The 25,728-nt window shown below is 40.9% G+C and overlaps 1 protein-coding gene, 1 non-coding gene and 1 pseudogene across 3 annotated transcripts; 2 read left to right on the top strand and 1 right to left on the bottom strand.

Moving 5' to 3' along the window:
- Window positions 1-2,247: 2,247 nt before the first annotated feature.
- On the bottom strand, window positions 2,248-3,525 carry LOC104590853 (uncharacterized). The gene is made up of 2 exons (XM_088903800.1): window positions 2,486-3,525; window positions 2,248-2,398 (listed from the first exon to the last, which is right to left on the bottom strand). Exons 1-2 carry the CDS (start codon window positions 3,523-3,525, stop codon window positions 2,248-2,250), a joined length of 1,191 nt encoding a protein of 396 aa, XP_088759926.1.
- Window positions 3,526-4,095: 570 nt separating this feature from the next.
- Window positions 4,096-4,201, top strand: LOC148800605 (small nucleolar RNA R71). The gene has a single exon (XR_016071098.1). It is a non-coding gene; the product is annotated as a small nucleolar RNA R71 (small nucleolar RNA).
- A 10,154-nt stretch (window positions 4,202-14,355) lies between these two features.
- LOC148800606 (L-type lectin-domain containing receptor kinase IX.1 pseudogene) lies at window positions 14,356-16,654 on the top strand (annotated as a pseudogene). Its single transcript, XR_016085891.1, has one exon. The product of XR_016085891.1 is annotated as an L-type lectin-domain containing receptor kinase IX.1 pseudogene (transcript).
- The last annotated feature ends 9,074 nt before the right edge of the window (window positions 16,655-25,728 follow it).

Consider the following 25,728-nt stretch of genomic DNA (forward strand, 5'->3'; position numbering starts at 1 on the left):
ATATTTGGGCATCCATACGATGGATCTCTCATCCATTCAGATTCGGCCTGCACCGAAGACAAAATCGGGCTCAAAGTCGAAGTGGATCCACAATAAAGACCAGCTCACAGCTGAAGCCTAATTCGCAGAAAAGCCTTGTAGCAGCCCAATTTATTAAAGCAGCCTACTCGAATTCAAGAATCCATAGTCCTCTTAGATTTGAACTCTAAATGTAATTCTAGAGCTAGGTAAAGGGTTGATAGGATCAGTGTAACAGCCCCTCCCCAAAACTATGTAAAGGGTGGGCGTACCAGCACCTGGCAGCTATCAATCAGCAATTACTGAAGTTCCCTTTGAAGTAATCAAGAAGAGCATCAAGAAAGCTTCAAGAAAGAGATCAACAAGGCAAGAAAGCTTCAAGAAGGAGGTGGCAGCAAGAAGAAGAGAGGATCTCAGTTCCAAGGGCAACATCATGAGTTCTTTCTTTTCTCTTGTTTGTTTTATTTCCTTTATCATGAATTGATTTCTTTTTAGCTAGGGCTATGGAAAGCCTAACCATGACAATGAATATATTTTTATTCTAATTTATCCAAGATTGTGATTTCCATATAGTCTATGAGTTATTATGCTTAATGCAATTAAGAGTGGCCATCTCTTAATTGATTGGGTTTATGTGAATGAATCGGGAGAGGAATTCATATAATGGACCGAATAATTCATGGTGTGAATTGAATGGTATATAGGGATATATACACATGATTCATTTGAACGTATAAATTTTTCTTCAAACTTAATGCATTTCTATCTTGAGAACTCTAGTCGAGGGATCGAAGGGTTACTTGATAGAAGTAGATTTGATATATCTTGGAAAAGAATATTAAATAAAATTGGAGAAACTTCAGCTTATGGAAATGACAAATTATCTTGATTAATGTCATCCATTAATATTCATTGGGATGGTTAGGCGAACCATTGGTCCTAGCGATTTCAATTAATCGTTTTATATTCAATTATTGATTACCCTTGCTTTTATTTTCTTTTTCTATTTTTAATTTTCAGTAGTTCTTATTGTTGGATCTGAATTTCGGTTGTCCAAACAACAAAGGAAGGTTGTAGTTCTAATACTTATTTTGTTAAATCTTCGTGGGAACGATATTTTTATACTACTTAATAACTAGTGCACTTGCTAGGGTTATAATCATAGCTATCACTTGTGTCAATGTGATCTTAAAGAGAATCAAGACAAGTTCTAGAGAAGCAAATCCATGGAAGAATATCATACATGAAAGAAAATAGTGAGACTAATATGGATGTGTCAGTCTAAAGGCTCAAAATCTCACCAGCTTTTGTCTATTAGATTTAGTCACTACCATTCTCAAGGAAAATAACTAGACTAATTAATTCTAAGTTGGAAGATTACTTATCCAATCATGCTATGAGCTTTTCAAGGTTAATTGAATCTTGCTTATGGCATACACAACCTAAAAAAAAATCGTTGAAAACCACAAAAACAAAGAGCAAAACTATATTTTATGTTTTTTCGAAAAAAATGCAGAATTAAAAAATAATGCAGAATTAAAACACAACCTAAATCAAATTTTAAAACGCAACCTAAGTCCCCTCCCCCACACTTAAAACTTACATTGTCCCCAATGTAAGGTGAAATGCAAAGAAATGACAGAAATAACTAAAACATAAATGCAAAAATAAGAAGAAAAAGAAAAACAAACTTCCCTTTTTTTTTTAATCAGTATAAACCGGATCCTCAAGGTCCAATTGTTCCACATTCTCTACTTGGAAGCCTTCATGGAAATTCTTGAGTCTATGGCCATTCACCTTGAACACTTTGGAAGTTGCTAGACTTTGAATTTCAACTGCACCATGAGGAAAAACATTAGTAACAACAAAGGGTCCAATCCAACGAGAATGCAACTTACCCGGAAATAGACGAAGTTGTGAATGGTAAAGGACTTTTTGACCAACTTTAAATTCCTTCCTAGAGATCATTTTGTCATGAAAAGCCTTCGTCTTTTCCTTGTAAATTCTTGCACTCTCATAGGCATCATTGCGAATTTCCTCTAACTCTTGTAGTTGCAACTTCCGGTGCTTTCTCCTTTCATCCATCATGGGTGGGTTCAGCCTTCTTTGTGGTTGACGGGAAGGTTTTGCTCCCTCTTCAAGTAGGATACGATGCATGCATTTAGATGGGATGATTCCTTCAATATTCACAATCATCCATCCAATAGTCGTCTTATGCTCCTTAAGGACCTACACAAGCTTTTCTTCTTGTGGTGCGTTAAGGCTACTAGAGATGATCACCGGTAATGTCTCTCCGACTCCAAGGAACACATACTTGAGGTGACTGGGGAGAAGCTTCAAATCTGGAATAGGGGCCTGTAAAACAGAGGGTAAAGGTCTCCTATAAGAAATTGGCAACATAATATAAGGAACATTACCTGTCTGTTGTAACTCCAGAGAATCATTCAATGCTGCAACAGTTTCCTACAAATTAGCATTCATCGTTGACTCCTCTTTCTCAAGATGCTTACTAATGAAAATTTCTAATCCATCATTCCCATCAAGTTGAAAGACTTCCTGTGCTAAAGAATCAATCACATCAACAGAATGAACAGGATTATCATCACTAGGATATTTCATGGCATCATAAATATTAAACTTAACAATTTTACCATCAACTTCCATGGTAAGTGTGCCACTATGAACATCTATCTTAGTCTTGGATGTTTTTAAGAATGGTCTCCCTAGTAGAATAGGAGTGGTTTGATCACCATTATCCATATCAAGCATGTAGAAATCAGCAGGGAAAACCAAATCATTAACTTTCATAAGAACATCCTCAACTACACCCTTAGGATAGGCATTAGATCTATCAGCCAATTGAATCACAACACCAGTTTTATTCAAAGGTCCAAGTTTCAAAGAAGCATATATAGAATATGGAATGACATTGATAGAAGCTCCTAAGTCTAACATGGCCTTCTCTATTCTAGTGTTACCTATGATACAAGGGATAGTGAACATACCTGGATCTTTGCACTTTGTAGGGAGTTTTCTTTGAATAATTGCAGAAACATTCTCCCCTACTCTCACCTTCTCACATCCTTTCAATTTATGTTTCCTCTTATGTGTACACAATTCTTTCAGGAATTTATCATAACGAGGTACTTGTTTAATAGCATCTAAAAGTGGAATATTTACCTCACATCTATGAAAAGTCTCACAAAAATCTTTGAATTGCTCATCTTTTCTAGATCCTGCTAAAGCATGAGGAAAAGGAGGTACCAGTTTATAATCAGAAAGAGGCGGAAACTTACACTTTGGTATTTCATCGTCGTTGGGAATGATGTCTTTCTCTTTTTCTTGCTTTGACGATGCAGGGGCTGCCTTTGCTGGAGTCTCAACCTCCTTACCACTTCTCAAAAAGATTGCACTTACATTTTCTTTTGGATTCACAACCATTTGAGAGGGTAATTTCCCCAAACTTTGCGCCTTTAACCGACTAATTGCGGTTGCCATCTGGCCCATCTAATTGTCCAAACATTGGATACTGGCCCTCGTCTCCTGCTGAAATTGCAAAGTGTTAGTGGCAAGAGATTTAACAATATCCTCTAAAGACATACCAGAATTGGAAGTTTGGGTTGGTTGTTGTCTAGGGGGGTGCGGCTGATATTGCTGGAAAGTCGGGCAGTTTTGTGGATTCCCATAGCTGAGATTAGGATGATACCTCCATCATGGATTATATGTGCTCGAATAGGGATCATATTTCCTTTGCGGTTGCCCCGGAAAACCACCTGGCGCATTCACTTGCTCAATGGGCTCCTCTTGAAGAGTTGGGCACATGTCGGTTGGATGCCCTGCTACCAAACAAATCCCACAAGCCTTCACCATTTGCACATTACCTACAGTCATTTGACGAATAAGAGAAGTTAAACTCACAATTTGTTGTTCAAGGCAAGAGAGATTTACCTCATTAACATCCTTTGATGGATGGTCAAGCCTATAGCCGAATTGTTGAGAATTGGCCGCCATATTTGCAATCAAGTTTCTCGCGGCCTCGAGAGTTTTGTCCACTAAAGCTCCTCCACTAACAGCATCAATCATGATGGGGGCAGCTTGCACATAATTTTTTAAAATGTTCCCAGTATTCATGTAGGGACTCCCCGTTGTATTGCCTTACACTACAAATTTCTTTTCTAATATTGGCCACCCTTGAAGCTGGGAAATATTTCTCCAAAAATAGCTTCTTCATCTCATTCCATGTGGTAATACTCCTAGAGGGTAGATAATAGAGCCAATCCTTAGCTGAATCCTTCAAAGAAAACGGAAATGCTCTTAATTTAATTTGCTCTTTAGTCACCCCTGTAGGTTTCATACTCGTGCATACCACATGCAGCTCATTCAAATGCTTGTGAGGATCCTCACCTGCAAGACAATGAAAAGTGGGTAAGATATGTATCAGTCTAGATTTTAATCCAAAACTAGCATCAGCATCTAAAGCAGGAAAAGTTATGCATAAGGGTTGCTGATTCAAATAAGGTGCGGCAAGCTCTTTCAAAGTTTGGTTTCCAGCCATGATGTCTTCCTCTCTCAAATTAGAACCACTAATAGATAGGGAATCAAGAGCTGGATCGTTCTCTCCAGAATGACTACGAGCTTTTCTCCTTAACCTGCGCAAAGTTCCCTCTATTTCTGGATCGTACTACAAATCACCTTGCTTAGGGAATCGAGTTACAGGCATAAATCAAGGAAACCCTAATAACCCATGAATGACATTCCATAAAAAAAAATCTAGAATGATGAAAATAAATAAATAAATAATTAAAACAGAAAATATTCTATGCTAAAACACAAACTATCAAAGTGATCTATATTTTTTTTTAAAAGTTTCAAGAAACGAAACAATGATCACAAGAAGCACAAAAACCGATTAGAAAAACTCCCTGGCAACGGTGCCAAAATTTGGTGTGCTGTCGTAGGCACCCAAAATTAAAACCTATACTCCTAAAAATAAATGTAGTAGTGCGAGTAAGGATCGTTCCCACAAAGAGTACCTAACCTAGTTTGTGTGTTGCGTGAACAAAGATGGAGGGGGGTTGTATGTAACGAACCAGAATTAAAATGAAAGAAATCAGAATTAAAAAGAACGAAATCAAATGAGAAACAATGCAATTCAGAGTACTAAAATTAATCAAAAGAATGAGTCTTGGTCTAAGTCAACATCCACCATCAGAATTTCACTACTGCTCATCGACGCAAAGATAAATCAATTCAGACTTTGAATATTCATCGTAGGAATTATTTTCCTGCATCTCCCTAATCTAGTTAATCAAAAAACAAGCGATCCTCTTAACCCTTACTACTGAACAACCCCTAAACAAGCGTTAAAGATTTAATCCAGCAGTAGCCTTCAGCATTAGAGATCGATGAAGCTGAACAACACAAGCACAAGCGGTTGCATTTAATTCAGTCGAGTGTTCTTCCTAAGATCTAACAATTTCTGATGCAGCAAATCATTAAACCCTAACTGCTTCACAGATTAGAGGGATCAAACAATTACGGATCTGATATCTAACCTAGTAGTAGATTGCAATGAATAATAAACTAGTAGGCCTCCTAACAATCAAACGAAACAATCATAAACATGAACATAGAATAACATTCGATATTCAAAGCATAAATCAAACAATAAAAATCAAATTAGATCTCACAGTTTTGTTGATTCTTAGGCTTTTGTTTCCTTCGACCAACTATCAGAATTAGCCTCGCATGGTCATGGTGAAACTCAAGAAAAATCAAAGAAGAGAGAAGAGAAGAGAAGAGAGGGGCGGCAGCCCTAGGTCTGATTGCCTTCTTGATTTTCTTTCTCTTCTTTTCTTTCTTCTACTTCCCCCAAGAGAAGCCTAAAAAATCTCTTAAAATTTCTTTGGATAACAGTCTCCAAGTCTGACTTGCCAAGAAAAATATCATAGATAAGATAAAACAAAGTTCTAATGTAAGTGAGAGAGTGGTGATTTCGCATATGAAAACTTGCAGGCTAAGGAATGTTTCCAGCACGTCAGCAGTGCGGTTGCAGCTGTTTCGGGCCCGATTTTGACCTCGATGCATTCAGTATCTATCAAAACTCAAAACATGAAACATGTAGAAATTTTCCTTATCGTTCCAACACATCTTGAATCATCTCAATTGGGGTCCGGATAAGAGAGGTATGCCCAAATTACCACGTGGTTCTGAAACTGTTCAGAATTACCCGATTAGCTTATTTTTCACTTAACGCCTCCATTTGTGCCCTAAATAAAAATATAAGAATAATGAGTGCAATTGGGCATCAAATAAGTATAAAAGATTAAATATTAAGGGAGAAAAATATGATATTTTTCATTCTCATCACCAGGATAGTTACTTGGTGGAAGCCACGACCAGTGAGGAGGATCCCGTGACTTATACGGAAGCTATGTTGGACATAGATTCCTTGAAGTGGGTAGATGCAATGAGAGCTGAGATGGACTCAATGAAGACCAATGGAGTTTGGACTCTGGTAGATCCACCCCCTAGGGTAAAAGCAATTAGTTGGAAATGGATATATAAGAGGAAGAAGGGCCCCGATGGTAAGGTTGAGACCTACAAGGCTCGTCTTGTAGTGAAAGGGTACACTTAGAAAGAAGGAATCGATTATGAGGAAACTTTTTCGCCGGTGGCCATGCTTAAATCCATTAGGATCCTACTAGATGTAGCAGTGTACCATGATTACGAGATTTGGTAAATGGATGTCAAAACTGCGTTCCTAAATGGAGATCTTAGTGAAGATATCTATATGCAGTCACCGCAAGGTTTTATAGCTGTGGGTTAGGAACATATGGTATGTAAACTAAATCGATCCATATATGGACTTAAACAAACTTCTAGGAGTTGGAACATCCAGTTTGACTCTACCGTCAAAAGGTTTGACTTTGAGCAAAATTCGGATGAGCCCTGTATTTACAGGAAATCCAGTGGGGATAAGGTTACGTTCCTGGTTCTGTATGTAAACGGCATTCTACTCATTGGGAATGATGTAGGAATGTTGACTACGGCGAAATTATGGCTTTCACAGCAATTCTCCATGAAAGATCTTAGAGAAGCCTCCTACATATTGGGTCTTTGGCTCTATAGAGACAGATCAAAGAGGATAATAGTATTATCCCAATCTGCTTACATTGACAAAATAGTCAAGAGATACAGCATGGAGAACTCCAAGAAAGGAAATGTTCATTTTAGGCATGGAGTCACTTTCTCCAAGGGTATGTCTCCCAAGACTCCCGAGGAGATTGAGGAAATGAAGGACGTTCCCTATGCCTCATCCGTAGGGAGCATCATGTATGCCATGCTATGCACTCGTCCCGACATCTCTCAGGCAATGAGTGTGGTAAACAAATTCCAGTCAAACCCAGGGCAGGAGCATTGGACTGTTGTGAAAAACATACTAAAATACCTTCGAAGGACAAAAGAGTTTTACTCGGTATTCGATGGTAGTTCGCTATAGATCCAGGGGTATACTGATGCTGACTTCCAGTCAGATCCAGATGAAAGAAAGTCTACATCTGGATACGTTTTCACGATAGGATCGTGTGCTGTTTGTTGGAAAAGCAGCAAACAGTGGTCTTAAGTAGTAAGAATAATAGCTCACAACCCAAGCCGAACACATTGCCGTAAGTGAGGTTGCCTAATGAATAAAGGTGTTCATTTTGTAATTTGGAATATAGCACATCACCCATTCCACTGTTGTGTGACAACACTGGATTTATGGGAGATTGATGTTAAAATGTAGCATCAACAGAGAATGTGGCAGACCCATTGACTAAGCCACTGACAAAGAAAGTGTTTGAGAAACAGATGGAAAGTCTGGGACTCCGGCTTGTACCCGATTGGACCAATGTGCAAGTGGGAGCTTTTAGACAGTATATGCCCTTAGCTCCAATCAGAATGATGTACCTTATGACATTTAATGTAAATGAATAAAGTACATATTTGATTCATGTTATTATGGTGTGTTTCTGTGTAATACCCTTAAACTGGACACTTATGAGACTCTTGTTAGTTTAAAATCTTCACAACCGTTGGATAGATCTAGGGAGATTTATCCTGCCAAGCCTGTCACTGATGTACCGCCAAGTTGGTTGGGGTGGCTTGTCTCAACTACCAGGGTGAGACCTGAGGTACATGTAGTGTGGGTTTTTTTTTTTTGAAACCCTGAACCGGACCAGAATTCCAATATTGCCCTGGACCTTGGAGATAGATGTGCAAAACTGGAATGTCACACCTGACCCCTAGACTCGATTATGATACTGCACTAGGTGTCGAATTGGGCTATCTTTGATATGCCAATCAATGAAATCCTTAGAGGGGGTCAAAACCTGGGTATGTTGGGATAGTCCGATAATTCATCTGAGTGGGTGATCATAGTGACAGGATCAGTCCCTTTGTCGGACAAAGTGAATGATCGCGGATGCACTCTCTCTGATGAAAACCAAAACTACCGGCAGTCGATTTCAACCATTGAAATTTCTTTTTGCAAAATATATTTATATAGAGATATACATGTGAGTAGAGAGTGCAACACGACACCTTTCAAAATGTTTGCAAAGGTATTTAATTCCCGGGATCCATGTGAGTAGAGAGTGCAACACTGTCCCTTGCAACCGAGGGAGAGGTCTTCCCTTGTCCGGCAATGTTTGATCATTATGGGCTGAGAGGATAAGTGTAAGACCATTGAGGGTAATACCTTATGGGCTAATCTTGCATCGGCCCACAGTTCTTGGGTAGTTATAAGGTGGCTTGACCTAGGGATCATTTAGTGTAAATGTTGGGCCCATTAAGAGCTCATGGTGATGGACTCAGGGGTTCACTGTCTCTTATAGTGAATTCGGCCAGGCCTTGTGACAGAGGCTGGGCTGAACCCATGTGGCTGATGTGTAGATCAATGTTTGGGTCCCACACCACACAAGGATATCCAACTGGGTAGCAGATAGGAGGGTAAGTGAGCAAATGGACTTATTGGGCCTAAAGCCCAAATCGAACTAGCTTAATGTGATTAATTAAAAGAGGGTGATTTTGGGATTCAGATCAGCAGATAGGATAAGGGATTGTCCCTATCCACTCAGAGAGTCCAGATCCAAATAAAGATTTGGATCAGGAAACTCCTAATTAGATTAGGAGGGCTGATCTTTATCTGTAGATAAGATAAGGGATTATCCTTAACTCTTAAAGAGAGTCTAGATCCAAATACAATATTTGGATTAGGAAATTCCTAATGGAATTAGGAGAGCCTCTCTTTAAGACTATAAATAGAGCAGCAAGGGGTGAACCAAAAACACAACATAGAAAAGAAGAGAGATCTTCTGGTTCATAGATCACATGAAAGAAATCTTGTAGTTCGACTATTTCAGACTTCTACCCTTTCCTGCTCTTGCCGCCTCTGCTAGTTCGATCTCCACTTGTAAGAGCAATGAAGAAGAGTTCTTGATAGTATCTTTTGGGAGAAAAGATAATCAGAAGTCGTTCTCACCCGCCCTCCATCGAGTTCTTGCTGAAGAATTCGGTTCTTGCTGAAGAGCCGTCCTGATGATTCTGCTCCACCCTACGTTGTGTCATCTTTAGTGAAAGCAGTCTTTGGTATTCTCCTTGGGCATGAACACCTTCGTTGGGGGTTACTACTACTTCGTATCAGGTATATCCCTCTCCTACCTTTTGGTTTCAGATCTGGTTCGGTTTGGGTTCAAGGTTGATCATTGAAAATGCAGTTTTCTAAAATAAGGAATGTGATTCCCACATGGGAGAGAGAGAAATTTTTTGAAATTTCGCCCAACCTACCTGCAGGGTTTGGCCATCCATATGATGGATCTCTCATCCCTTCAGTGTTATCAGACTTGGTGTTGCCAAGGCCTTCCTAGAGTTGCTAGAGAATATGTCATCGTGCTTGGGGTTGCCAAGGCCTTCCTAGGGTTGCCAGGGAATGTCTCATTGTGCCTGGGGTTACCAGGGCCTTCCTAGGCGGACTAGGGAATATGTCATCATGCTTGGGGTTGCCAGGGTAATTCAGCGCTTCCTAGAAATCTCCATATTAGGGCTTGTCATCGAACCTATGGTTGTCAGGGCCATCCTGGGCGGACTACGGAATCACATTTTGGATAAATAAGTGTCGAGATTTTGTCATCGCACCTAGTATTGTCACGGCCTTCATGGGGTTGCTAGGGTATATGTCACCACTTCTTAGGAAGCCCAATGTTTAGATCTACCATTGCACCTAGTGTTGCCAGGGCCTCCCTGGGGTTGCCAAGGTATATATATTATTGCACTTGGGATTGCCAAGGCCTTCCTAGGTGGACTAGGGATAATGTCATCATGCTTGGGTTGCTAGGGTAATCCATCGCTTCTTAGAAAGCTCAGTATTAGGGTTTGTCATTGCACCTGTGGTTGCTAGGGCCTTCTTGGGCGAACCAGGGAATATATCATCGCATTTTAGATAGATAAGTGTCGGTATTTTGTCATCGCACCTAGTATTGTTAGGACCTTCCTTGGGTTGCTAGGGTATATGTCATCACTTCTTAGGAAGCTTAGTGTTTGGATCTATCATCCCACTTGGGGTTGCTAGGGCCTCCCTGGGGTTGCCAAGGTATATATAGTATCGCACTTGGGGTTGCCAAGGCCTTTCTGGGGCTGCCAGGGTTTATGTCATCATGCCTGGGGTTGCTAGGTCCTTCTTGAGTGAACCAGGGAATATTTCATTGCACTTTGGGTTGCCAAGGCCTTCTTGGAAGACCAAGGAATTTGTCATCACACCTGGGGTTGCTAGTGCCCTCTTGGGCGGACCAAGGAATGTGTCATCGTGCCTGGGGTTGCTAGGGCCTTCCTGGCTAACCAAGGAACATGTCACTGTGCCTGGGGTTGCCAAGGCCTTCTTGGCGGACCAAGAAATATTTCATCACGCCTGGGGTTGCCAAGGCCTTCCTGGACGACCAAGGAATATGTCGTCGTGCCTGGGTTGTCAGGGTCTTCTTGGCGGACTAGGGAATATGTCATTGCACTTGGGTTTGCCAGGGCCTTCCAGGGAAACCAAGGAATATGTAATCACACCTAGGGTTACTAGGGCCTTCTTGGCAGACCAGGGAATATGTCATTGCGCCTGGGGTTGTCAGGGCCTTCTTGGCGGACTTGGGAATAAGTCATTGCACCTGGGGTTGCCAGGGCCTTCCTGGCGGACCAAGGATTATGTAATCACTAGGGTTACTAGGGCCTTTTTGGCGGACCAGGGAATATGTCATTACGCCTGGGGTTGTCAGGGCCTTCCTAGGGGAGTAGGGAATATGTCATCACACCTAAGGTTGTTAGGGCCTTCCTGGTAGACTAGGGAATATGGCATCGCACCTAAGGTTGAAAGGGACTTCTTGGCAAACTAGGGAATAGATAATAACATAGATAATAAACACAGTTGTGAAAGAGAACTTTGAAGAATTTATTCAAGATTGATGATATGTACAAAAGAAATATAACATGCTTTATTCAACATTGATGATATGTACAAAAGAAACATAACATGTTTTATTCAAGAGTTCACATTCAAATTTGACAATGTTTACATCATTACTCATTATACAACTTCAACTAGTGACCACTCACTGTTTCATCTTGTTCATCTGTGGCTACATCTTTTAGTACATAATACCCTGTTGGGTGAGCTTCTTGGATGATGTAAGGTCCGACCTAGTTAGGTGCAAACTTTCCAGTTGATTTACCTTGTTTGACAATGGAGCATTGTTTTTCGTACTTTGTCACCCTTGTTGAATTTTTGAGGCTTTACTTGTTTATTGAAGTTAGAGGCCATGAGCTATTTGTACTTAATTTGCTTCTGCAATGATTTTTCTCTAGCTTCCTCTATGCATTTAGTTTATGACTAAGCAATTGGTCCATCTCATTTATCTAGAAATGTTTTCCCATGCTTACCAGACCTCTATGAACCACAAGAATTGATGCTCAGAAAAAACAAAGAGAAGATTCTTGAAATTTTTTTGTGTGTAAATTGGGTCAACCAACACTCATTTTATAAAGTGTTCTTAGACCCGAATGGACACAAATATGTCAGTTCATATAGGAGCCTCTTCAGAACAATGCACCTGTTCGAAGAGACACCTATTTGAGTAGATATGTTTTAATTCAAAATTCAAAAGTTTAATCTAGTTAAAACAAAATTCCGATTCAGTGCATCATGTACCTGTGCCCGTACCCAAACCCAGCCCAGCTCGGTGTGTGCATGTGAAAAGCACCCCCAACCTCCCTCACACTCATGGGATATCTATAGTGCTTCCCTCCTATGGATCCCTACCCATAGAGAGAGCAAAGCTATAGATATACTCTACCTCCACTCCTTTCCCAAGCAATGTGGGACAAGGAGTCTCCCATGCACTCAAGAGTGGGAAGAGGAAAAGACAAAATCAAAAACAAGAGAGGGAGGAGAGAGATTCTTGAAATTTTGGATCTCCCTCAAACAATTTAACTTCTCTTTAGTAATTTAAATTCTCGGCTTTTGCTTCATACTCATTTTAATATATGTTGATGATATTCTAGTCACTAGAAATGAAGATAGTTCTCTATTTTCTTAGTTATCTCTTCACTTCATAATTAGTAGTTCGTTGTTAAAGATATAGGCCCACTTCACTATTTCTTGGGCCTTGAATTTAGATCTACCACTAATGTTATTCATTTTTCTCAATCAAAATATGTTGACAATTTGTTGAAGCGCTTCAATATGGATAGCTGTATGCCAGTTGTCTCTCTTCTACCTAATGGTTACCAGCTCTCCAAGCAAGAAGGAAACCCACTCAAGGATCTTACTTCTTATCACAGCCTAGTGGGAGTTCTTTAGTACATTACTATTACCAGACTAGATCTCGCATTTCTTATCAGGGGTCCGGTTTTTGGGTTGAATAGCCCGACCGTTTGAACTGAACAAACGGTCCGTTTTGACAAAAATAAAAAAAATAAAAAATGGCTAAAACCGTTGGATGGTTCAAACGGTTCGACCTCCCGGGTCAGTGGTTTTCTGACTAAATCAACAGTTTTTGGCGAAATAACGATTATGTGGTAAAACGGAACTGATCACCTAATTGATTCCCGATTTTTTCGGTCTGGTCCAGTTTTGAAAACCAAGGTTTTGACTTTTGATAGAGCAAATCAATTACAGTATTTTTTTATTTGTTCCCATACATGAAGAAAATACACAAGTTGAAATTTTGAATATAAAGAATTTCATTCAAACTAGTATAGAACAAATGAAGGGTGGAACTGTGAGGAGGAAGACGCAAAACTGGTGGACCACGAGACAGGATCTGCTGCTCACAAATGGATGTCTCACAGGTGCATCCACCGTGCATTGGGAACAACTCACTTCATAATAATTAAGAAGTACGGGAGACATTCCCAATGCATGGTAGAATGTGCATGTGAGGTGTGAGGAATAAATCCGATTTTATCAACCACCACATGCATGTGAAGGGATCTGCTCCTCACAAATGGGTCACGTATAGGCACATCCACCGTCCATTAGGAACATCTCTCGTGAATAAAAACTAATAAATAAGGGAGATGTTCCCAATACATGATAGGATGTGCTTGTGAGGCGCCAGGTGTAAGGAAGAGATCCGGTCTCCACATCGATTTTGTACGTTAGAAAAATCTCATTGACGTAGGAATTATAAATAATTTCGGTCTACATCAGCCATAAATTATTAGTGTACCTTAACCCAACGTCGAAGACTCAGGTCAATGGTCATTGAGACTACGCTAAATCCATTACCGAATACGGAACGATCATTTTCCATATACAGTTTTGAATAGTCGCCGGCTCGAATTTGGAATTTTCTATTCTTCCAATTCTAGACCCCTATTCCCACGAACCAAACAGCCCCTTACTCCCCTCTAAATTTGTTGGCTCCATCGTACAAACTATGAAACCACTTTTAAACTAACTATTGATTCTTAGCATCCAGCTAATGGGCCGTGAGCATGGCCACATGTCAATTATTATTTAATCATTTTTCTTGTTAAATGATTCCCATTCGTTATCATATAAACAATAAACAAAAATTATTGATAGACCCCACAGAACACAGAACATAGATCAGAGTCCTTTAATTTCCACAAGGCAAACTTGCAATTTTAATTGATTAGAAGCTCTACAGAAACTTCCTGTGTCTTGACGTTTAATAGAAAAAGTATTGGTTGGTGTCTTGGAGGGAGGAAATTAAATATTAATTAAAAAAAAAAGATATAAAGAATGGCTCCAAATTACCTTTCTGATCACCCTTTCAAGCATGGCTCTCTGCAACTCACGGCACCTCCATGTGGAACCTCTGGTTTTCAGACTCTGGTTTTCATTCTCATCCACCCTTTCAAGCATGGCTCTCTGCAACTCTCGGCACCTCTATGTGGAACCTCCAAATTACCTTTCTGATCAGTTTCATATGCTTGTCCTACTATTATTATTAGTTATCCCCTCTGCAACACCAATATCCTTCAACTTCTCCAGTTTCAACCCAAACATGCGTGAAATACAGTACGAGGGTTCCGCATATGTCTCCGACCAACTCATCCAACTGACCCCAAATCAATTCGACAAGGGTCTCCCTTATTTTACCGTTGGGCGAGCTAAATACTGGCAACCGGTGCACCTCTGGGACAAATCCACAAGAAAGCTCACCGACTTCACCACTAATTTCAACTTCACCATGTTGTCTCAAAATAGGACCTTTGGTGCAGATGGCCTTGCCTTCTTTCTTGCTCCCGAAGGTTCTAAGCTCCCACCCAACTCATCAGGTCGCTCTCTTGGTCTTTTTGACAAAAAATTCGAATTCAACTCAACAGAGAACTACTCCATTGTTGCCGTGGAGTTTGATACCTTCAAAAATAATTTTGATCCAAGTCACGACCACATAGGTATCGATATTAACTCTATCGTGTCTGTGACAAATGTTTCATGGCCGGGGCCGGGCAGCATGAAAGACGGGAGACTAGCTCAGGCTCGGATCAGCTATAATTCTACGTCAACAAATCTTAGTGTTTCCTTAACGTACCCCAACGATCCAGCATCCAGTGGGATCAAGGCGAGCCTTTCTTATGTAGTAGACCTGAGAGACTACTTACCAGAACAAGTTACTGTCGGGTTTTCTGCTGCCACGGGAGAGTCCAGCGAATTGCATACAATCTACTCCTGGGAGTTTAGTTCAAGCTTGGAAACAGGCAAGAAGAACAAGGCCGTAGGATTGGTGGTTGGCTTGGTTGTTGGTGGAGGTGCTCTGATTGCTGCAGGTATCTTAATCATGGTTATTTCGTTCGTTTTGTGCAGGAAGAGGAGTGGAGACGAAGATGATGACGATGGGGCCATTGATCTGGCCATTGATGAAGAATTTGAAAAGGGAGCCGGGCCAAAGAGGTTCTCCTATAAAGAATTGGTTCGTGCAACAAATAACTTCAATGAAGAAGGGAAGCTTGGTCAGGGAGGGTTTGGAGCAGTCTATCGGGGTTTCTTGAAGGATCTCAACTTGGATGTTGCAGTCAAGAGGGTCTCCAGAGGATCTAAACAAGGGATAAAGGAGTATATATCTGAAGTGAAGATCATAAGCCGACTACGGCATAAGAACTTGGTTCAACTTGTTGGTTGGTGCCACCAACGAAAAGAGCTGCTCCTTGTTTATGAGTTCATGCCCAACGGAAGCCTTGATTCCCATCTGTTTCGAGAGAGTAGCTTGTTGACATGGGAGGTGAGATACAATGCAGCAATAGGGTTGGCCTCTGCAATACTTTATTTGCATGAATTGTGGGAACAGTGTGTTGTGCATAGGGATGTCAAATCCAGCAATGTGATGTTGGATTCTAGCTTCAATGCCAAGCTTGGAGATTTTGGGTTGGCAAGGCTTATAGACCATGGACAAGGGCCAAGAACCACTGCCTTGGCTGGCACCATGGGATACATGGCTCCTGAATGTATTTCAACTGGAAAGGCTAGCAAGGAGTCAGATGTTTATAGCTTTGGAATTGTAGCATTGGAAATTGCTTGTGGAAGAAGGTCTGTTGAATCCAAGGCTGAAGAAAACAAGATAATACTGGTAGAGTGGGTGTGGGAGCTCTATGGGAAAGGAAAGCTTTTGGAAGCAGCTGATTCAAGACTGTTCACCACTAGTTTTAATGACAAACAGGTGGAGTGCTTGATGGTTGTTGGGCTATGGTGTGCTCACCCAGACTACAACTTCCGGCCTTCCATACGACAAGCAATACAAGCTCTTAATTTTGAAATGCCATTGCCCATTCTCCCTTCAAAGATGCCTGTACCCACTTATCATGCACCTCCAAATTCATCACCTGATGGTGACAACCATCATTCCAAATTAACCCTATTCTCCATTGCAGCTTCTCCCAATACTTCTATCTTATATCCACGCTAAGTTGAAAAGGTATACCGGCCTTTGTTTGAAAATTATTTCAATGAAATTTCTTTATGATAAATGTGTTGTAATGTTCCGAATTTTATCCTTCTTCCATTTTTTATTTCTATCCCATTTTGAGTGTGATCCTAGTTATTGTTGCAATCGAACCAGCTCTAATCGAATAGTTTGTGGCTCAATTATTCAAGTTTAATTCTAATCAAGTTTAAATCTTGAGCTAAGCTCGATTAGCTATTCAAACTTCAGCTCGACAAATAAAATGTTTGGCTCAAAAGCTCGCATACATACATATATTATAGAATATAAAAATATACTTTATAATATATACTATGAAAATATGTCTTATGTATAAAATACATTTTTTCTATGCATAATACACAACAATATATACATATATATATATATATATATATATATATATTATAAAAATATATTCATTTACAAGCTTTCTACCCAAATTCAAGCTCTTTGGATATTTTAATCAAATCGAGCTCAAACCAGGAAATAGAGTTCAAATGGAACTCAAACTCAGCACGAGTTTAATATTATTCTAGTCGAACCGAGCCAAGACATGCCAGAGTTCATCTCAGCTTGGCTTGATTGAACCCCTAACCCTAGTAGTTGTGTTCACCAATGGACAAGATCATGACCTACATCATAGTCGAGCAATCTTACTATCTTCATCATGATCTACAATATTGAAGCTGATTTTAAGGATCATAGGTTGTTCTCTAGGAGATTTCATTGAGGTCCTTAGGTAGAGGGAGAAATGAGGACAAAGGAATTTGAAAGAATTTGGACCAAACTCACCAATCCTTTATCATCAACAGGAATCAGAACCATATCACTTAACTATAAACGAATGAGATGGAAGGTGAGTGTCGAACTAGAAGGAGATCAAGCTTTACATTGTGTTCCACTTTGCAAAGACTTACAATTCCTCACCCACTATTCTCTTATGATAGGATTTTTTTTATGATACTAAATTTCCTCATGTGACCAAGGATCAAAAAGACTTCCTTACAGACCTGTAAACCCTTGAGGAAGTAATACCTTGGTCCAAATAAGGCCTTTCAAAGCACTTGGCCCGGATGTTTAGGCGAGAAAGCCGGTATGGCAAGCCGTTCAGAAGGAGGTTGGGTCAAACATCCTTAATCCTAAAGGATCAGCTCCTAATCCCATTAGGAGCTGTTTATCCAAATCATATTTGGATCAGCCTTCTCTTCAGGTGATAAGGTTAAATCCTTATCTTATCTGGAGATCAGATCAGCCATCTCCTAATCTGATTAGGAGGTTTCTAGATCTGAATTGGACTCTCTGAGTGGATAGAATCAAGACTCTATCCTATCTGCTAATCTATCTCAGAATTCGCCCCATAATTAACTAATTAAATGGCCCAGTTCGAAATGGGATTTAGGCCCATTAAGCTTATGTACTCACTTAACCTTCCTAACTGCTGCCCAGTTGGGCTTCCTTGTATGGCGTGGGACCCAAACATTGATCTACACATCAGCCACATGGGTTCAGCCCAGCCTTTGTTACAAGGCCTGGCCGAATACACTGTTATGGACAGTGCACCCCCTAAAACCCATATTATGGGCTCTATGGGCCCAACAGTTACCCTAAGTGGTCCTTGGGCCAAGCCACCTTGTAACACCCAGGGACTGTGGGCAGATGCAAGATTAGCCCATCAGGTATTATCCTCAATGGTCTTACACTGAACCTCTCAGCCGATAATGATCATACACAACTCGACAAGAGATGACCTCTCCCTCGGCTGCAAGGAATAGTGTTGCATTCTCTACTTATATGGATCTCGGGAATTAAAACTTTCTTGCAAACATTTTAGAAACCATAATATATATACTTTTATATCTCATATAAAATATAGTTTGCAAAATAAATCTCAACGGATGAAATCGGCTGCCGGCAGTCTTGGTTTCCATCAGTGAGATTGCATCCCTGATCATTACCTTTGTCCGACAAAGGGGCTGATCCTGTCACTATGATCACCCACTCAGATGAATTCTCGGACTGTCCCAACATACCCAGGTTTTGATCCCGCTAAGGATCTCACTGAATGGTACATCAAAGACACCCCAATCCGACACCTAGTGCAGTATCATAATCGTGTCTAGGGGACGGGTGTAACTTTCCAGTTTTGCCCACCAATCTCCAAGGTCCAGGGCAATACTGGAAATCTGGTCCAGTTCAAAGATTCAATTAATCCTACACTGTATGTGCCTAGTGTCTCACCCTGGCAGCTGAGACAGGCCACCCCAACCGACTTGGTGGCACCATAGGGTCAGCCTTGTCAGGATAGGTCTCCCCAGACCGACCCACTGGCTGTGAACATTCTAAACTAACACGAGTCTCATTAAGTGTCTAGTTTAAGGGTATTACACAGAAACATACCAAGGGAACATGAATCAAATATGTACTTTTATTCATTTACAATAAACTCATAAAGTACACAATTCTGATTGAAGCTAAGGGCATACAAAACTGTCTAACAGCTCCCATTTGCACTTAGGTCCAATCAGGTACTAGCCGGAGTCCCATGCTTTCCACGTGTTTCTCAAACACTTTCTGTGATAGTGGCTTCGTCAATGGGTCTACTACATTTTCCGCTGACGCTACCTTCTGAATCAGGACGTCCCTTCTACCAACAATCTCCCGCAGTACGTGGCACTTCCTCTCAAAGTGCTTCGACTTCGAGTGTGCTCGTGGCTCTTTAACCAGAGCAATGGCTCCATTGTTGTCACACAACAATGGGATGGGTGATGTGCTGGACGGAACTACTCCCAACTCGTGAACGAATTTCTTCATCCAGACGGCTTCTTTGGCAGCCTCACTTGCGGCAATGTACTCATCCTCGGTCGTGGAGTCTGCAGTGGACCCCTGTTTGCTGCTTTTTCAGCAGACAGCACAAGATCCTATCGTGAAAACATATCCAGATGTAGACTTTCTATCATCTGGGCCCGACTGGAAATCGACATCTGTATACCCTTGGATCTGTAGTGACCTACCGTCGAATACCAGACAAAACTCTTGTGTCTTTCGAAGGTACTTAAGTATGTTTTTCACAGCAGTTGAATGCTCCTGCCCTGGGTTGGCCTGAAATCTGCTTACTACACTCACTGCCTGAGCTATGTCAGGATGAGTGCACAGCATGGCATACATGATGCTCTTTACGGTAGAGGCATAGGGAACATCTTTAATGCCATCAATCTCCTCAGAATTCTTGGGATACATCTTCTTGTAGAGAGTGACTCCGTGCTTGAAATGAACATTTCCCTTCTTGGAGTTTTCCATGTTGTATCTTTTGACTATTTTGTCAATGTAAGCAGATTGGGATAATCCTATTATCCGCTTCAATCTATCTCTATAGAGTCGAAGACCCAGTATATAGGAGGCTTCTCCAAGATCTTTCATGGAGAATTGCTGTAATAGCCATACTTTCACCGTAGTTAACATTCCTACATCATTCTCAATCAGTAAAATGTCATCTACATACAGAACCAAGAAGGTAACCTTATCTCCACTGTACTTCCGGTAGACACAGGGTTCATCTGGATTCTGCTCGAAGTCAAACGATTTGATAGCAGAGTCAAAACGGATGTTCCAACTTCTAGAAGCTTGTTTAAGTTCATAAATGGATCTGTTAAGTTTACATACCATGTTTTCCTGACCTGCTACAATGAAGCCTTACGGCTACTGCATATAAATATCTTCAGTAAGATCTCCATTCAGGAATGCAGTTTTGACATCCATTTGCCAAATCTCATAATCATGGTGTGCTGCTACAGCTATCAGGATCCTAATGGATTTAAGCATGGCCACAGGCGAAAAGGTTTCCTCATAATCGATGCCCTCTTTCTGAGTCTACCCTTTCGTTACCAGACGAGCTTTGAAGGTCTCAACCTTACCATCGGGGCCCTTCTTCCTCTTGTAAATCCATTTACAACCGATTGCTTTTACCCCGGAGGGCGGATCTACTAGAGTCCAGACTCCATTGGTCTCCATTGAGTCCATCTCTGCTCTCATGGCCTCCACCCACTTCTGGGAATCTATGTCCAACATAGCTTCCGCGTAAGTCACGGGATCCTCCTCACTAGTCAAGGTTTCCACCAGGTAACTATCCTGGTCATAACCATAACGGACAGGTGGCCTGGATACCCGAGTGGATCTTCTAGGTTGGTCACTACCTGAAACTTGTGGGACATCTCCCACTGCTCCTGAGCTCTCATCATCAAGAACAACTTCCTGACGATGGGTGTCCAGGATATAATCGGTTTCCAAGAATTGTGCATTTCGATTGCAAAACACTTTCTGCTCACTTGGGTCATAGAACAGATAATCTATAGAGCCTTTTGAGTAGCCTACAAATAGGCAACGACTGGTCTTGGATTCCAACTTGTCTGCACTCGTTCTTTTAACGTGTGCTGGACAACCCCAAATCTTCAAGTGTCTGACACATGGTTTCTTTCCGGTCCAAAGTTCATATGGAGTATTCGGAACCGATTTGGTTGGAACCCGATTCAGCACATAAATCGCAGTCTCTAATGCGTAACCCCAAAAGGATGTGGGTAACTCTGAGTGTATGAGAAGTGACCGTACCATATCCAATAAGGTCCTATTCCTCCTCTCTGAAACACCGTTAAGTTGTGGTGTAGCAAGAGGAGCTAATTGTGATACTATCCCATTGTCCTTTAAATAGTCCCTGAATTCGTCAGAGAGATACTCGCCACCTCGATCTGATCGGAGGGCTTTAATTTCTCTCCCTAACTGTTTCTCGACCTCTTATCTAAACTCTTTGAACTTTTCAAAGGATTCAGACTTGTGTCTCATTAGGTACACGTAACCATATCGTGAAAAATGGTCTTAATTAGTGTTTCATTAGGTACACGTAACTTTTCAAATGATTCAGACTTGTGTTTCATTTAGTAAAAATTAAAGGGGCGAATTCTGAGATGGATTAGTAGATAGGATATGGTCTTAATTCTATCCACTCAGAGAGTCCAGATCTGAATCACTGAATATGATTCAGATCTAGAAACCTCCTAATTAGATTAGGGGAAAGCTAATATAATCTGCAGATAAGATAAGGATTTATCCCTATCACCTAAAGAGAAGTCTTATCCAAATCATATTTGGATAAGCTGCTACTAATTGGATTAGGAGCTGATCTTTTAGGTTAACAAAAGAAGAGGGCGGCAGCCTAAAAGTCGCACATCAGATTTCCTTTAGTGCTGAAAACAAGAAGAGAGAATTCTGCACCCTACGAATACTCTCTTGCCGCCTTCCAGTTCTTGCCGCCCTGTTTGCCAGTTTGATCGACATCAGTTCTTTAAGAAATGATTGAAAGGAAGCTGTGCTCACGTACCATCCTGCTGATTCTTGCGAAGGACAGAGTTCTTGGTGTAGAACACTGCTGATTCTGCTCCATCCTGCACTGCGCAATCTTCAGTGGGAGCAGTTTTTGGATCCTTCCTTGGGCGTGAACACCTCCGTTGGGAGATACTACTTCTCCATTTCAGGTATAATTCTCTCATACTCCTTTTGGTTCAGATCTGATTCTGTTTAAGGTTCAAGAATGATCCTTGAAAATATGATTTTCTAAATAGGGAATGCGATTCCTAGTTGAAGGGAGAGAAAAATTTTTGAAATTTGCCCCCTTATTCCGCAATCTTTGGGCGTCCATAGGATGGATCTCTCATCCCTTCAGTGGTATCAGAGCCATGGTTCAAATCTTGAACCATCTTGTTTCAGATCTGAACCTGCGCAAATGGGCAGAAGGTGTTCTACCCAATTTCCGCAGATATGGGTTTTGGGAAATTCTGTTCCCAAAATTAATGGGCGAATAATCTGAAATTAATTTTACATAAATCTGATTATTATTTAGAATTGTTCTTTATGATTTTCTTGATTTATGGGTTATTCGTACAAGAGGAGATCAAATTCTTGGTTTGCGCAGGGAACCTGCAATTTTGCAGTTCTTGAATTATTTTTGGTCTGTAAATAATTTTTTTTATTATTTTCTAGACTCAATGTATAAGTATTCGATTTGATGTAATTATTAATAGAAATAGGATTTCTATTTATTTTATTTTGGATCGAAGATGGCGGCGCAGAAAAGGAGATTTCGTAGAGAAGGAGATTTTGCAGATGGGAGAATCGCTATCTGCGATTTGTAGTTTGTGAAAATGCATTCTGTGATCTAACCTCTGTTTTGCAGGATGGATTGTGCGAACAGCCCTGATTGACTGATTCTTATTTTTCTTTTATTAGTATTTAATTTCAGATTATTTTCTTGAATTAAAGATTTGATTAAAGATCAAACCCTAGACCCATTCGAACCAAGATTGGTTCAAATAGTTTGAACCAAATCTAGGGTTTAATCAAGGCAGAAAGTCGGCCCTAATTTTCCCACTAATGGGCCTAAGGATTGGTGTTTAATTAAATGGTTAATTCAGCCCAACCTGTAAAGGCCCAGTTTTAAAAGGTTAAAACTGCTAAAAGCCCACTTGACATTTAAAGCTATATGGGTTGAACCATTCGGCCCATATACCTAGATAATATTAATAGTTAATATTATGGATTTAAAATGGGCTTCAAATGGGCCTTACAGATGATTAATTGATTGGATCAATTTATCCCTGCATGTGATGTGCTACGTACATGGGTCATAAGTACTTGGCCCATGCTCCATCGACAGTGGCTCTTGCGCACACCATGGCTGAATGCACATCATTGCCATGGTGTCCCTTTTGGTCATTGGATGACCTCCCTTAGTGGTGGGCCCCACACCTCATCAAGAGGTTACGTCCGGAACCCTAGCCGATTCAGGCCCATCGAAATTTGGCTTTATGAAAGTCAGTGGGAGCCACTTTGGTTTGACCTAAAATGAGAACTAGGGCATAATTAACTATTCCCTCCAGCTAATATAAGTGCATGTGATAGGGAGATTCATATGATAAACTCTCTAAAGGCCTTCCATCATTAGCATGAGGAAGAGTCCTTCAATAATGAGGAAACGCACTAGAAAATGGGCTATCCATTTGTTGTTGGGCTTGTCTGAGTGTTTCATAAGATGATAGGGGCATCATAGACTGATGTGGGAGAGGCTTCACCAGAAAATGGGAGCTCTCTCACGGTACCTTGGTGTTCACGAATATGATGGGTAAGCACTCACTGGACAGAAAGGTTTACTTGAAAATGGCTCTGAACCTTGTCTGATAGAGGCCAAAGGGAAAACTTATATGATGAGTGGATATGATCCTTCACAGAAAGGTGGTGGGGTTATGCAGCTGAAACAGTTGGCTCCATGCACCCTATGTGATTTCCCACATTTCTAGAGACAACCCGTGGTCTCCGTCACTGAGAAAGGAGGGAAATCTCAGAGACGAATAAATGGAAATGGAACGTAGATTAAAATCCATATCTATGAAATAAACATGAATCAAATTAGGTTGTAGACTGATGTTTGCTCATTTATCAGAAAATGGCAAACGGATCATTTGCAAAACAGCTTGATGACAACAAGTTGAAGGGCCCAAACTATGCTGACTGGTACAGGAACTTGATGCTGGTCTTAGCTTCTGAAAAGCTGGACAAAGTGGCAAAGAATCCTGCCCCGGAGCGTTCGGGTGATAGGGCTTCTGAGGCCCGAAGGAGAGACAATCAAGAATGGGAGGAGAAAAACTCCCTTGCCCGGTGTTACATCATTGCCTCCTTGGACAATCCGATACAGAGGCAGTTCGATCAGATCGAACTTGCCAAAGACATATTGGACCTCCGTCTCAGGACAATTTATGAAGAGCAGAATCGTTCTACTCGACAAAAGGTCTTGAAACAGTTCATGACCGCACAAATGTCCAAGGGTCAACAAGTTCACGACCATTGTCTTCGGATGATGGGATACATCAACGAACTGGAGGCTCTTGGATCCGGGCTAGACCTTGCAACCCAGATAGATGCTATCCTTAATTCTTTGCCTCCTTCCTTTAATCCATTCATCATGAACTATAACATGAACAAGTTGAATGTCAGCTTGCAAGAGCTCAGCAATATGTTGCAAAGAGCTGAAGAACTGATTAGAAAGGATGAGCCTGTAGCCATGCTTGTTGAAGCTGGCAAGACAGGCAAGAGAAAGAGGAAGGCAAAGAAGCCTTAGAAGAAAACCACTAAGAGCAAGAAGCAGAAGAAAGACAAAGCATCAGATGCCTGTCACATCTGCAAGAAGACCGACAACTGGAAAAGGAATTGTCCTGCCTACCTGGAATACAAGAAAGGTAACTTCGAAACTTGTGTTATAGAAACCAGTTTATTGGTAGCTTCTATGTTCTGGTGTATTGACTCTGGGGCTTCAACTCATGCGTGTAACTCACTGCAGGGGTTCAAGGTAAGTAGAAGGCTGAGTGAAGGAGAAGTCACACTCTACTTGGGGACTAATGCAACTGTTGCAGCCGCGGCCATAGGAACCGTGGAGTTATTTTTTAGAGAAGGAACAATTGTACTGAAAGATTGTCTTTATGTACAAAATTTTAGGAGAAATTTGATTTCTGTTTCAAAACTGTGTGCAGATGGTTATTCTGTCTTCTTTAGTAATACGATTACTATTAAAAGGAATAACAGATTCATTGCATACGGGGAACTAGAGAACGGTCTCTATGTTCTACATCCTTCTCAAGAAACCAACATAACCGAAACTACGTCGGCTGAAATCCCCAAGAAGAGAGCCCGTGATACAGTTAATCCTACCGTTTGTGGCATTACCAACTTGGCCACATCGGTGTTGATCGAATCACAAGATTGGTAAAGGATGGTCCTTTAGATTTTCTAACTGTAGAAGATCTTCCCACTTGTGAGCCTTGCCTACAAGGCAAGATGACGAAACGGCCATTTAACGGTAAGCCTGAAAGATGTACAGGCACACTTGACCTAATACATACTGATGTATGTGGTCCCCTGAGTGTTAGGACACGAAATCAACACGTGTATTTCATCACCTTCACAGATGATTTTTCACGATATGGTTACGTGTACCTAATGAAACACAAATCTGAATCCTTTGAAAAGTTCAAAGAGTTTAGACAAGAGGTCGAGAAACAATTAGGGAGAGAAATTAAAGCCCTTCAATCAGATCGAAGTGGCGAGTATCTCTCTGACGAATTCAGGGACTACTTAAAGGACAATGGGATAGTATCACAATTAGCTCCTCCTGCTACACCACAACTTAACGGTGTTTCAGAGAGGA

Source organism: Nelumbo nucifera, chromosome 4 (assembly GCF_055504915.1).
Source record: "Nelumbo nucifera cultivar China Antique chromosome 4, China Antique-T2T, whole genome shotgun sequence".
Lineage (NCBI taxonomy): Eukaryota > Viridiplantae > Streptophyta > Magnoliopsida > Proteales > Nelumbonaceae > Nelumbo > Nelumbo nucifera.

Bases quoted from the DNA above. Each gene is read 5' to 3' on its own strand.
- LOC104590853 (XM_088903800.1), bottom strand. From the start codon at position 3,525: ATGGGCCAGATGGCAACCGCAATTAGTCGGTTAAAGGCGCAAAGTTTG. The intron at 2,399-2,485 runs GTAGGAAACTGT...AATTTCTTATAG, and splicing joins TCAACGATGAATGCTAATTT to GAGACCTTTACCCTCTGTTT.